At 38.0% G+C, this 15,299-nt stretch overlaps 1 protein-coding gene across 2 annotated transcripts in view; it reads right to left on the minus strand.

The window, feature by feature from the left end:
- SMC2 (structural maintenance of chromosomes 2) overlaps positions 1-13,581 on the minus strand; it is a 48,349-nt gene extending 34,768 nt beyond the window's left edge. The window contains exons 1-9 of one of the 2 annotated variants that reach the window (XM_061163516.1): positions 13,402-13,581; positions 12,086-12,304; positions 11,316-11,465; positions 9,235-9,357; positions 8,596-8,634; positions 6,053-6,163; positions 5,815-5,859; positions 4,314-4,547; positions 1,748-1,897 (exon numbers count right to left, since the gene is read on the minus strand). In XM_061163516.1, the coding sequence (XP_061019499.1) occupies positions 1,748-1,897; positions 4,314-4,547; positions 5,815-5,859; positions 6,053-6,163; positions 8,596-8,634; positions 9,235-9,357; positions 11,316-11,465; positions 12,086-12,253 (1,020 nt within the window). In that variant the 5' untranslated portion in view covers positions 12,254-12,304; positions 13,402-13,581. The remainder of the gene's footprint in view (positions 1-1,747; positions 1,898-4,313; positions 4,548-5,814; positions 5,860-6,052; positions 6,164-8,595; positions 8,635-9,234; positions 9,358-11,315; positions 11,466-12,085; positions 12,305-13,401) is intronic. The other variant, XM_061163517.1, reaches the window with a different exon arrangement.
- Between the last annotated feature and the right edge of the window lie 1,718 nt (positions 13,582-15,299).

Consider the following 15,299-nt stretch of genomic DNA (forward strand, 5'->3'; position numbering starts at 1 on the left):
CAACGAAGGAGTCAAGGTTAATTATAGGTTCAACATGTAGATGGTATTGAGGGGTACAGGGCTGGATGGGATCACTGAAGAAATGAGTATATATAAAGAAGTCTGATCACCAGCCCTGGTGCATGCTAAAATATGTATTTTGATTTGCACTTCTAACTTGGATTCCAAATTCGTATTTTCAACTATCAAATCAATATCTCTACTTAGATGTCTAACTAGCTCTCAAGCCTATTATTCTCCATTCAACAAATGGTAACCATATTTCAAACTGTCAACAACAGAACTCTGGAGTTATTCTTCAGTCCTCTTTCATATTTAAACAAACACCAATCTGCTGGGCACTATTTATAGTAGCAAAGACATGGAAACAATCTAAATGTCGATCGACAGATGAACTGATAAAGAAGACGTTATACACACACTGAACATTACTCAGACATTATAAAGAATGAAAAGTTGCCACTGGACCAATGGATACCAAGGAATGGACCTAGAGGTTATCATACTGAGTGAAGTCAGTCACAAAGAGAAAGACAAACATCATGATATCACTTATATGTGGAATCTAAAATATGATACAAATGAACTTATCTACAAAATAGAAAGACACAGAGAACAGACCTGTTGCCGAGGGGAAGGGTGGGAAGGGGAGGGAAGGATTGGGAGTCTGGGATTAGCAGGTACAAACTGTTATGTATAGGATGGATAAACAATAAGGTCTTACTGTGCAACAAAGGGAACTACATTCAATATCGTGTGATAAACCATAATGGAAAAGAAAATAAAAAAACAAAATACGTGTATAACTGAGTCACTTTGTTGCACAGGAGAAAACAACATTCTAAACCAACAAACTATACTTCAATTAAAAAAAAAAATCTGCTGGGTATATCTGTTGGACCTACCCTTAAAGTACACATAAAATCCCACAAGTTCTCTAATATTCCACCTTCTGTTGCATCTATCCAAGGACTATCATCTGCACTACCAACTACTACCTGGTTTCTCTACTTCTTCCCTTTAATTTATCCTCAAAACAGCAAAAACAGTACTACTAAAATATTAAAATGTCACCCTTGTGCTCAACCAACTCCAGCAGCTTCCCATGCCGCTCAGAATAAAGGGCAGTCCTTCACATATTTTGCAAAACCACATGTGATCCTACACCCCATCTCTATTATTCAGTGGTAACCAGCTTTACTTCTCTCTGCTTTTTTCAATATCTGAGGCACTTGGAGCAACTGCTGCTCTTTTGTCTGGAACATCTTCCCCCACAGCCTCCCAATCTATCTATATCGTTCTCTGACCACCATCAGGTCTCTAATGAAATAGAGGCCTCCCAATGAGACCTTTAATGTCTACTCAATTTAAAATTCCAAATTGCACCTCTCTGCCCAATATTAACCCTATCCACTGCTTTTTTTTCTCCTCATCAGTCACCATTATATAACATACTACATATTTCACTTATTTTCTTTATCATTGTTTTCCTCATTGGAATGAAGATCCACAAGGCATTTTGTTCATTACTGTCATTTTGTCAGTTGCTACATCCTAGCCTAAACAATTACCCTGGGTCCACAGCAGGCATTCAATAAATATTAACAGAATGGAGGAATGTATATTACTAGAATTAAACACTTCTCATTTGCTTCAGTTCAGTTCAGTCACTCAGTCGTGTCCGACTCTTTGCGACCCCATGAATCGCAGCACGCCAGGCCTCCCTGTCCATCACCCATTTGCTTACCTCTGCCATATTTTTCTCCAGTTCTTTGCGTTTGTTCTCTTCACTTGCCAGATTCTTCTTCTTGAAGTCAAAGGCACTTTGAGATTTAGTATTAACTCGCTGAGCTTCTGTAAGAGCATCTTCTAAAGATCGAAGTATACCTCCAACTTCCTATAATCAAATGCACCAATTCAATCATGTACTTAAAAATGTTAGTGTATAATTTATATACATTTATTTTTAATAAACTATGGACTCTACACATGGACATCACCAGACAGTCAATACCGAAGCAGACTGATTATGTTCTTTGCAGCCAAAGATGGAAAGATCGATATAGTCAACAAAAACAAGATCAGGAGCTGACTGTGGCTCAGATCATGAACTCCTGATTGTAAATTCAGACCTAAATTGAAGAAAGTAGGGAAAACCACTAGACCATTCAGGTATGACCTATATCAAATCCCTTATGATTATACAGTGGAAGTGAGAAAGAATCAAAAGATTCGATCTGATGGACAGAGAGCCTGAAGAACTATGGATAGAGGTTCATGACACTGTGCAGGAGGCAGGGATCAAGACCATCCCTAAGAAAAAGAAATGCAAAAAGGCACAAAAGTTGTCTGAGGAGGCATTACAAATAGCTGTGAAAAGAAGAGAAGCAAAAGGCAAAGGAGAAATGAAAGATATACTCATTTGAATGCAGAGTTCCAAATAGCAAGGAGAGAGAAGAAAGCCTTCCTCAGTGATTAATGCAAAGAAATAGAGGAAAACAAAAGAATGGGAAAGACTAGAGATCTCTTCAAGAATATTAGAGATACCAAGGAAATTTTCATGCAAAGATGGGCACAATAAAGCACAGAAATGGTATGGACCTAACAGAACAGAAGATATTAAGAAGTGGAAAGAATACACAGAAGAACTATACAAAAAAGATCTTTAGGACCCAGATAATCACGATGGTGTGATCATTCACCTAGAGCCAGACATCCTGGAATCCAAAGTCAAGTGGGCCTTAGGAAGCATCACTACAAACAAAGCTAGTGAAGGTGATGGAATTCCAGTTGAGCTATTTCAAATCCTAAAAGATGATGCTGTGAAAGTGCTGCACTCAATATGCCAACAAATTTGGAAAACTCAGCAGTGGTCAGAGGACTGGAAAGGTCAATTTTCATTCCAATCCCAAAGAAAGTCAATGCCAAAGAATGCTCAAACTATGGCACAATTGCACTCATCTCACACGCTAGGAAAGGAATGCTCAAAATTCTCCAAGCCAGGCTTCAACAGTACATGAACTGTAAACTTGCCGATATTCAAGATGGATTTAGAAAAGGCAGAGGAACCAAAGATCAAATTGCCAACATCCACTGGATCATCAAAAAAGCAAGAGTTCCAGAAAAATATCTATTTCTGCTTTATTGACTATGCCAAAGTCTTTGACTGTGGATGACAACGTTCTGAGAGTTGGGAATACCAGACGACCTGACCTGCCTCTTGAGAAATCTTTATGCAGGTCAAGAAGCAACAGTTAGAACAGGTCATGGAACAATAGACTGGTTCCAAATAGGAAAAGGAGTACATCAAGGCTGTGTATTGTCACCCTGCTTATTTAACCTCTATGCAGAGTACATCATGAGATGCTGGGCTGGATGAAGCACAAGCTGGAATCAAGATTGCTGGGAGAAATATCAATAACATCAGATATGCAGGTGACACAACCCTTATGGCAGAAAGTGAAGAAGAACTAAAGAGCCTCTTGATGAAAGTGAAAGAGGAGAGTGAAAAAGTTGGCTTAAAACTCAACATTCAGAAAACTAAAATCATTGCAATTGGTCCCACCACTTCATGGCAAACAGATGGGGAAACAGTGGCTGACTTTATTCTTTTGGGCTCCACAATCACTGTAGATGGTGATTGCAGCCATGAAATTAAAAGATGCTTGCTCCCTGGAAAAAAGTTATGACCAACCTAGAAAGCATATTAAAAAGCAGAGACATTACTTTGCCAACAAAGGTCTGTCTAGTTAAAGCAATGGTTTTTCCAGTAGTCATGTATGGATATGTGAGTTGGACTATAGATAAAGCTGAGTACCAAAGAATTGATGCTTTTGAACTGTGGTGTTGGAGAACTCTTGAGAGTCCCTTGGACTGCAAGGAGATCCAACTAGTCCATCCTAAAGGAATTCAGTCCTGAAAATTCACTGGAAGGACTGATGCTGAAACTCCAATACTTTGGCCACCTGATGTGAAGAACTGACTCATTCGAAAGGACCCTGATGCTGCGAAAGACTGAAGGCGAGAGGAGAAGGGGACGACAGAGGGTGAGATGGTTGGATGGCATCATCAACTCAACAGACATGAATCTGAGTAAACTCCAGGTGTCGGTGATGGACAGGGAGGCCTGGTGTGCTGCAGTCCATGGTTTTGCAGAGTCGGACACAGCTGAGCAACTGAACTGAACTGAAACTATATCATTATCATACATTAAGATAAATTTTTTTCAGTAGAGAACACAATGCCCAGTAAATCCAAAATAGTTACATTATTTAATATTTTTCAGTGTATTATTATTCTTACACATGTCTGACCTTATCTTTTCTTTTTTCCAACTCTTCTATTTCATGACTGAGTGCTTTTATTTTTTTATCATTCTCAGACACTTCTTCTTGAAGCTTCATAATTTTATCCTGCATTTCTTTTAATGCCTCAGCTGAGCGTTCTTTAGTATCTTCAGCCAGCAAAAACTGATAAGCTATATATAAACGACTCAGATGTTCTATTTCTCTCAATAGCTTTTGGTACTCCAAGTAGGAAGATCTTTCCTAAAAGAGAAATCACCAATAAAGTATAACTCTACATCAATATTTTTAAGCAAATTTGGAAATAATTTAAATACAGCAACACATAAAAAGTTCCCCATTACACAATAAATGTAACAGATTTTGTCTAAAACTTGAGTAATTATGGATTATTAATTTTAGGAAACTTCAAACAACATTAGAACTGTGGCTTTTTAGATAGCATAATGTCATCTTTAGTGAAGTCTTTGTGGCTATTTCTTCTCAAATATAACCACAGAGTTGGGATTATATAACCACACAATTGGGATTAACAAAGAAATATGGACATAAGATCATAGACAGGTGGGAATAAGTCTATAGATAAACTATGAATGATACACCATTAAATGTATTTTGTAGTACTATTACCAAGATGCCCACCCTACATTCATTCATATAACTATATGTATCAATATTTGCTAAACTTGATTCCCACTGGGACCTACTAGGACAAAGTTAACAATGAAAATTCCTAATCTGCAGATGAAGAAACAAATTCAGGGTGATTAAATGAGCTCTTCATATTATTAGATATAGAATTTGGCAAAATCAAATATGACACCTAGGTTTAAACTTGTCATCTCGTGTTTTTGTACTAAATCATACACACAAAAGGCAGAACCTTCAAGTTCACAATTTTTCAGTTTTTCCAACTACATCGATGCTACTGTATGGATTCAGAGGAGAGCTTGAGAACTACCAAATTCTAATGAACATTTAAGAAATTTCTAAATACATGATTTAAAATATTTTCACTGAAACAGTGATATGATGTCAGAAGTGCAAAGATTATAGAGAAAACAGCCATCCGTTTCAATACCTATTGTCTACTAACTGCCCTGACAGTGGTAATTGCAGTGATAGCCCTTCTTACCCTAGAAGTTACTCACTCTACCAAGAGTTTCTAAGAGTGCCATATCTTTTAAGAAATGTTTATTCCACTCAATTCTAACTATCCAGGAAAATTTAAATTTACACTTGTCTTCAACAAAGAATGAAAATCTGGCATGCTGTTTTCTGAGATTATGACAGTCAATCTCTAAAACCATTATGACTTAACAGATATGAAGTGCACTGTCCTCTATAACCAGAAGGTTGAGCATGGACTATCAACTCTAACTCCTCATCTCATCTCCAAGAAACATTTCTGAGGAGTGGTACACGTGTCGCCCCCATGTGTATCATCATGGATGCATCACCAATTTTGAGAGACATTCTAGCTGGCTGTCCTCACATATATAGTACACACCTCTTTTAATTTTTGAATGGTTGGAGTAATTTCTTCTTCAAGTATCTGGAAAATAAAGGAAAAACTATTTTTGAGTATGTGAAGTACCATTAAAGAAATTTAAAAGGGAGAAGACTAAGGAAAACTGAACAAAGGCTGGGGAGAGGACAGGTGTGGTAAAATTTCCCTCTTTACAACAGGGAAACTCTAAAAGAAAAGCACTTGCTTCCCTAAAAATATTTTATATAAATTTAATTACCGTCTTAATTTCTCTCAGCTTAGCCTCCTTTTTTTCTATAGTCCTCTGAGCATTTTGTTTTTTGTATTCATACATCCTGGTTCCAGCTGCTTCTTCTATCATGGACAAAATCTGGAAAGATGATTGCATTAATGTTTTAAGAATCAAAGCCAGTGAGTCTCATTGGAATTTACCTTAGGATATTACTTAAGGCCTTAACTTCATGAAGCATCTTAACAAAATAGTTAAGGACCATAATAGATAAGTACATGAAAAAATGTACATATTATCTATAACCCTAAAATTCAACAAACATTTCTGGCCTTCACTCCCAATTCTAAAATCAAACTTTATGCTACACTGAGGTTCCAGAGTACATATCATTGAAAACTGAAGCCAGTAATTCTTTCTTTCTCTTTTCCTTCAAATATAAGAAGAAAGTAAAAGGTAACCAACATTTCATTTTATAAATTTCTGCTTAAAACTGTTCCAAGCGAGACTTCAGCTGTTTTGTTCCTCCAAGGACGAAGCCCGGCCTAACATTTACATTCCCACTGCGGCATATACTTTTAGAACTTGGGCAAGTAATTTAGTTTTCCCTTTTTTCATCTGCTGAGGACTGAAAGTATCTCGGTGTCATTGAGAAGTAAAGTAATTCATGTGAGAAGCACACTGAAAAAAGGCAAATACTAATTATAATTTCATAAGGACAATTTTTTAGCACTCCTTTATCAGAAGCTTCTAATTACTATCAATCCCTATCTCAAGAGGATTATTTCTCTGAAAACCAGTTTGATTTCTATATATTGGGCAGATTTTGAATGAGAAGTTCTCCCTTAAGATGTTATCTGAAGAAAGTAAGTGTGACCTATGGTTAAACCAGACTAGTATCATCAATTATCAGCCATCTTTTTAGTTCTTCTCCATAGATAAAAATACCAAAAGAGCCTTTGCTCTTACACAAAACCTTTATTCCTTCATACCAACTCTTCTCAAGGGGGCTCCAAGTCAAAATTAAGTCTTAGTGTCTTAAGCAATCCATTGTATCTAATGAATTAATTTCACTCAAATCTCTTCCTATATATAGGGTTTAACTCTGACATGGAACACCAGCTGAGAAAAGCTACTTTAGAACCAAAATTTCTTTTAATACTGTATGGGCACATAAACCTCCTAGAAAATAAGTAAGTGGTAAGCTCCCAACGCCTGTGTTAGTGATGATTTTTTTTATTTGATACCAAAAGCAAAGGCACTAAAACCAAAAATAAACAAGCAAGACTACATCAAACTAAAAAGCTTATGCACAGGAAAGGAAACCATCCACAAATACAAATCAGGCAAATACAAATCAAAACCACAATGAGACATCACCTGTTAGAATGGCTTTTATCAAAAAGACAAAAAATAACAAAGACAAGGTGAGGATGTGGAGAAAAGGGAAAACGTGTGTACTGTTTGTGGGACTATAAACTGGTGTATCCATTATGGGAAACAGCATGGCGGTTCCTCAAAAAATTAAAAATAGAACTACCATATGATCCAATAATTCCACTTTGGGACATTTATCTGAAGGAACAAAAGACACTAATTTGAAAAGATATTTGCACTTCCATGTACATTGTAACATCATTTGTAATAGTAAAGACATGGAAACAATCCAAGTGTCCACTGATGGATGAATGGATAAAGAATATAATATTTATATATATAAATTAAATAGAATATTATTGAGGCATACAAAAAGGAAATCCTGCCATTTGTAACAGCATGGATAGAACACAAGGGCATTATGCTAACTGAAATAAGTCTGACAGAAAGATAATACAGTATAATTTCACTTACATGTAGGCTCTTTCCCAAAAAAACCCCAAAACTGAACTCATAGATTTGGAAAGCAGATTGTTGGCTGGCAGAGGTGGGGGATAGGTGGTGAGCAAAAGTTAAAAGTGCCAGTTATAAAATAAAAGATCCTGGGGATGTAATGTATGGCATGGTGACTATAGTTGATAATACTTAACTGCATATTTGAAACCTGCGGAGAGTATAATTTAAAAGTTCTCATCTTCAAAAAAAATTCTGAAAGATGTGATATACAGTGATCAATGCTGACTAAACTGTGGTGATCATTTTGTGATAAACACATATACTGAATATTGTATATGTATTAAACCTTTTTGGTGTACACCTGAAACTACTTTATTATATCTCAATTAAAAAAAATAACTTAAAAAAAAACTGTTTAACAAGGTCCTAGGACTTTCCTTTTACTTCTTTTAAAGATTCTGATTTAATCCTCAGAACAGATCTTGAGGTAAAGGTTACAGACTCTAGTTTATGGATGAGGAAACTAAGGCTCTGAAAGTTTACATTATATCACTTAAAAAAAAAACTAGGGCATGGTGTCAAATATTAAAAAACAAAATTATTTTCGCCACTAATCATTCTTAAATAAATGTTCCCAAGAATTTTAATAATGGAAAAATTATGTTTAAAAATTGATTACCTAAAAGATTAAGACAATACCTACAATGACCATCTTTACTGTGCTTAAAGAGTACTCTTACCTCTGGAGGTTTCATATTCATCACTTTTGTAATTCGGCCCTGAAAATACAATGACAAACTTACTGTAATAATGGTAAATTCAGAAAGAATAACCTAAAGGCATACTTGTTTATCTGTACTAAAGCTGTTATATCCTAATATACCAATCTTTGGGCAGTTATTTCTCCCACCTACATGAAAAGGTGTTTCTTTTTTAAAATTTGAGAACAAGGGTAGCTTATAATTCTAGAATTTTGCTACTTACTTTCTTACCAGTGATATAAATTACATAAATAATACAAAGTTAACTCAAAACTGTATTTCTGAGACAGGTAATGATGTAGAAGTCTGCAACTCTAAAATGGGTAAGCATGTAAATAAATGTTGGCATAATTACTGAACATCTCTTGATTTTTTAGAATAGCCCTTCAAGATAAGTCAAAGAAAATTAACTCCAGATATTCTTCAAAATTCAAATGTATGCAATATACTAGAACACGTAAGTACAAACAACTAACCCACATTTATTAACAGGTGTCCAAACATCAGGCTAACAACAAATTAAAAAATGAAAAATCCAAACAGAAGTATTTCTCCTGTAAGTTAAAAAAAGATGCCAAAACTATTATGAAAGAGATATAAAGTCCACAAACAAAATACCTGCATGATGAGAAAGTGAGGGTTGTTAACATTAAGACCAACAGAACAGAAGAGATCGTATACTCTGGTATTATTTGCATTTACTCCATTGATTAAATATTTATTTCTGCCACCAATAACTACCTGCAAAAGAAATAATTTTAAAAGACATAAATGAACACATATATCTTGATAAGATGATAAATTCCCAAATACATTATCTTTTATTTGTTTTTTCCAACTAATGATAAATAAAATGAATCTAGGGTAAATGGTGAAGAAAGTATAAGGTGGTCAAAAACAATGTGAGAGGGGCTCCTAATCTAGGGCCTCCTAACCTCCCACGCGGCAGACTAGGTCTTTAAGGTGCCTTCGACCTTGTTTCCAAAGATGTATAGAAATGTGGCTTCTATCCCTGACCACCCTCTTCTACTACTTTCCATACTCAGAGGCTGACCCATCTTCCTCCACTTTTTGATTTCCAAAGGAGTCAAATACTAAAAATGAAAGACACAGTTTTAGTAACAATCCTCGTCAAGACTCTAAAACGACTAGTAAAACATAAGACTTGTGAATATTTGAAAGAAAAAGAATAATCATGGAACTGCAGCATGGGTTTAACAAGAACAACTTATACTGGACAATAGCTTGTTCAGTCTACTGCAGCATGTACATCGTCATCTTGGAGGTATGACTGCTTCACCCATTTGCTGAAGTCCTTAAAGACAAGATTCGTTTCTCATTCTTTCTATCTGTATTTCCCAGTGCATTTGAGAATGCCCAGCACACATCAAGCACTTAATAAATATTAAATACATATGAATTCACTTCTTTTCCTGACAGTATTAGGGTGGTAGGTCATTTATTAATATTTGAGCAACAATCCTAATATATCCTAAAGAAATTCGAGGAAGTCTTTATAACAAAATTCTGGAGAAGATACAGTCATATGGACCACAAGAGGACAGAAATTTTGGATTAGATTAGTAGCAGATTTTCTTAAAATCCTGAAAGGGTAATTATTTGACAGATGTTTAATGACAGAGAACAGGATTTTGTCCCAATCTAGTCAATCCTTTTTTTCTTTTCAACCAGAGTTTTCATTAAAATAGAGACGGAAATCTATAAGCTACATAATGTTAAGATGAAGGGTAAATAAGAATTAACAGAATTTTTAAAGATAAAACTCTGACAAACTGAAAACTCGGTCTGATTATAATAAGATAAGATTTTAAGGGACAAATGTTAAGGTCCTCCATTGGTTTCAAGGACCTGCTTAGACGCAGAAATGGCAGTATATGGCTAAGTAATAACATGAACAAGTTAGACTGATTTTAAGTAAATCAGATATGAATTCATAACATATCATGTACTCTTCAACATCATATTGAGAAAAAGAAAACTAGAGTACTTAAAATGAAAGAAGTGACAATTCTGCTTAATCCTGTCCCAGCCAGACCAATTCTGGTCCACGCAATTTGAAGTGCCAAGCATTAAAATGTCTGTGTGTGTGTGTGTGTGTGTGTGTGTGCACGCGTACATAAATAAAACTGGAGCAAATGTGCATTCCATGTGATGAGACAAGTGGAAGACCTAGGAACAATTAAATATCAATTGAATGACCTAGAGAATTTAGCTGAGAAAACAGACTTACAGCAGAACACTGATATATTGAAATAAAGAATAAATTACACGTTCTCTTGGTGCTCTCAAGATAACTAGGATTTATGTGTAAAACTTGAAAACAACAGTATGGTATGGCTCCATTTGCAAGAATAACTTGCTAATTTCCAAAAACAGAATGGGTTACCTCAGAAAACAGTGAGATCCCAAGAGCTACAGGTGTTCCAGCACAGAGAGACTCAAGTGCATGGTTTATGGTTTAAATGAGCATGGCTGAGTGCTTGCATGGATGGATTTCACATCCCTTTCAATCCACTTGGTAAATGGTGGAATTTGCTTAAGCAAAACAAGATATTCTTAAGGAATCTAGTCAGTATTTGATCCATCAGATTGCTCATAAACTTTCCAGTAATTGTATTGCCAAAATGCACCTGAGACATGCAAGTTTTTAGGGAACCAAATATTTAGTAGTCACTCACCTGCCTTGTTACTGTAATTTCATCATGAACCTCAAATCCTAAAGGACTCTGCTTTTTGTCAGAATTATCAAAGGTGATTGACACCAAGGCTTTTGTAATACCAGCTTGCCCATTTTTGTAAACTAAATCTTGTAAGTTAGAAGCCCGAACCTAAAATAAAGGAAAAGTTTATCAGTTACAATACTCAGTACTGCACAAAACAGCACTAAAAATAGCTTTCTTGCTGTTGGTAAACCACCCATGTAGTATCCATTAAGAAGTCAGGAACAGGAAGTGGTATTCATAGGCAAGGAAAGCAAAGAAAATGGGCATCGACCTGAAATGGGCCTCTCTCTCCATAGGACTTTTTAAATCCTGAACTAAACTGTTTTCTACTCATTTCTTAACAAGAGCTCATTTGAAAAATTTAAGGAAAGACAGTGTCTAAAAATTTCACTATTTATTCAATCCCAATAGCAGATCCCAAAAAGACATTATGAGGGCGGGGGCAGGTGGAAAGGATACAAACCAGAATGAGAATGTGTGAGTTTCAGTGTTGCTTCAAACATCTTAAGAAGATTAACCTTAAGCAACTCCTCTAAGTTTCTACCTTCTCACCTAAAATATGGAGTAGTAATACCTACCTTTAAAGGACTGCAATGAGGTAGAAGATAATTCACATAAAAATGCAAATGAAGAGAATATTGATAATATTGGCCCTCTCCAAGTGCAAAGATTCCCTTGAGATTCCTCAAACTTAAATTCACTAAGTCAGAAAGTTTACACTTTACCTGAGACAGGTTGGAGATGCCCAGCAAAAAGCAGATGGAGTCCAATATGTTGGATTTTCCACTACCATTTAAACCAGTGATAGCATTGAACAGAGGGTCAAAACCATTGACTTCAGTCCTCTGAGCATAGGATTTGAATCCCTCAAGGATGATTGACTTAATGTGCATTTTAACTACTGACAGGTAAATCTCTGCTAGGAATCAAGCCACTAAGCAGTTCTGTACAAAACAGAAAAACAACGCATAAGTGCAATGTAAAACTGGAATCATAATAAACAGACTAAACCATAAGAATGACAGCGCAATAGAAATAAAACAGCCACTTACAAAGCCATTTCCTCTGATGTAAAGGTATCTTTCTTTAACTTAAAAATATACAAGAATTAGCCTCTATTTAGAAGTTAACTGGGCTTCCCCGGTGGCTCAGCGACAAAGGAATCCTCTTGCAACGCAGGAGCCACGGGAGATGTGGGTTCCATCCCTGGGTCGGGAAGATCCCCTGGAGGAGGGCAGGACAATCCACTCCAGGATTCTTTCCTGGAGAATCCCCATGGACAGAGGAGCCTGGTGAGCTACAGTCCATAGGGTCGCAAAGAGTCAAACACGACTGAAGTGACTTAGCACGCACACACGCAGAAATTAATTGAACCTGGAAGCCAACCAGCTACTTCTCCAGGCTCATAATCTTCCACCGTTAACATACTCCAGCTAACACAGATTACTGATCATTTACCATCGCATCCCCTTCGCCCAGAATGCACTTCTCCCGGACACTGACATGGCTCACTCTCCTTTATATCACTCACGTCTTTACTCCAACGTCACCTAACTAGGTTCCTTCCCAACTCTCGTATATAAAAAAGTGCCCTCTACCCATCCCCTCCCTCTGCTTTCTTTTTCCTTCACGGACTTACAGCTGACACTAATCAGTCCTTATTTATTGCTCTACCCAACCTATCATAATGTAATCTTCGGTAGCATCTTCTACATTCGCCGTTGTATGCCAGAATACTGCCTAACACGAAGGCGCGGGATGGGCGGGTGGTCTGTAAATATTTCTTAAATATCAGTAGACATACCCCAGATAAATACCCGAAGGCTTTTGCTTTTACTCAGGCTCTTCCTTCGCCCCACCAGGCCTTTCTGTCAGCCCTTGTTCGCCCTACTCCAAGGTTGGACAGGAACTAGTCATCCTGCCAGGAATCCCTTTAGGACTAAAGTTACTCTGAAACTCCTTGCTACTCTGCTCCCCAGCCTCCGACGCCCATCTCCCGCCAGGAATGCCCGGCTAGGCCCAACCGGCCGCGCGCACGCACCTGCCTCGCCGCTGCGTCAGGTCGCCTGGGCTTGAGGCGCCGCTGAAGCTCTTCTAATCACTAAGGCGAAGAGTGCGCCAGTCTTGCCCGGCTTCGGGCGCTAAGAGGCGAACGCCACTAAAGCTGCTCCTACATTTGCCCCGCGCGCGGCACCGGGGCGGAACTATTTTTGCCTTTGAATTTCGGCGCGAGCGCAGGACCCCACCTCCACTACCTATTCCATTGGCTGGTGCCTCAGAGATGCCTGACTTAAATGTTCCATTTTTCTCTTCCATGAAGCAGTTAAAGGGACAAAGAGATAGAAAAGAAGGTCGAGAAGGTAGCGGCTCAGGAAAAGCGACGGGTCGGACCTGAGGACTAAAGAAGCTGGCGGCAAATGTTGAGCTCGGTATCCGGCACACCTCGGGCAGCCCCGCACCTCAGCCTGGGGGCCTCGCGCTCGCCGGCCCCGCCCTTCCGCAGGCCGGGTCTGGCCGCCATCGCGCCCGGGAAGCCCCGCCTCCTCTCAGGGCCGGGGGGGGACTCAGTGGAGTAGGACCCCCTGGTCTCCGAGTACCGAAGGCAGGATGGCTTCGTGTCGGTCTCCTCGTTCTGCCTCAGAATCCCCCTGGGCTGGGCCAGGGTTCTCTAAATGGAAGCTGCGCCTTGTTGCGGCTGGGGCGGCGCCAGACGAACTTCTGAGGACTGTCGATCGCGTTCTGGCTCCGCCCCTCGCCGGCAGAGGACCCTGGCGGGCTTGGGTTTCCTGTCCCAAAGGGCCGATAAGGCTGTCACCAGAGTTGTGCTCCGCCTGCGGGAGAAGTTGAGTGGGGTTGATAGTAGATGGGGACGAATAGGAGTTCCCCTCGTTTCTCTGAAAAGCTGTGGAGTGATAAGCAATGGCAGAACTAACATTTCAGAGAATTTTAGGGGCAACACCTTTTAACAGCTGATATTTATTGATTTCAGGTGCCAGGTTGCGTTTCAGGCGCTTTTTAAAATCTTAGCAATCCTATGAAATCCGTGTTATTGTTCTCATTTTACAAATGAGCAAACTGAGCCGCAGGTTAAGCAACTTATTCCAAGTAGTAAGCGGGGAAGCTGAGGTGTGCTTCCACACAGTCTTGCTCTAGAGCTAGTATGTTTACTTCTCTTCATGTGCAGCCTCCAGTGCTAGTAATAACAGATGCTGTTATCAGTGTGTGTTTTTCTTAAAACAAAACAAAACAGCCAATTTACTCACAGTTAAGCATGTTGATACTAATGAGTTAGGAAGGACATAGCTTCATAGTGTTCTATGGTGCTTTTCCTAGGTGATGTATAAAAGAGATGATGCGGCCAGTATGCTATTTTAGGTTGTATATTTAAAGTTGCTTTCTTGGCCTCGATTGACTTTGCAGTATTGGACGCCAGTCAGGCTACCAAGAATGGGCCATTGATTTGAAAATCTTTTCTACTTGGGAAAATTAAAAGTTTTGTGGGGGTTTTCTGTTTGTATAAGAAAAATTACTTTATTTACTCTTATCTCACCCACTTAGGTAAGTCAGTCGTTACAGGCCTAACATCATTTAGTCAAGCGGTTATCTTTGATATTGATTCTCTTCAGTCTTAAATACATTTCTTTTCAACTATGTTCTCATTTCATCTCTTTGAGAATGAAGAATTTTAATTTGCAAACAGACCCTAATGTGGATTTTATCAAGTTGTGAAATAAATAGTTCTTTGGGGTGAAAATGTAAGTGTCAGGACAAACATTGTTAGCCTTTGCACTATTTTAATAAATTAATAACCAGCTGATATTATTTATGTCAAATGGATGAAAAAATACATGCAAAGACACTTTTGCTGTATAAGGACTTCTGGGTAGTTATAAAAATAGACACATCTAACTACTTCCACTAAAAGTAATTATTATAGTG

This window comes from Dama dama, chromosome 16 (assembly GCF_033118175.1).
Source record: "Dama dama isolate Ldn47 chromosome 16, ASM3311817v1, whole genome shotgun sequence".
Lineage (NCBI taxonomy): Eukaryota > Metazoa > Chordata > Mammalia > Artiodactyla > Cervidae > Dama > Dama dama.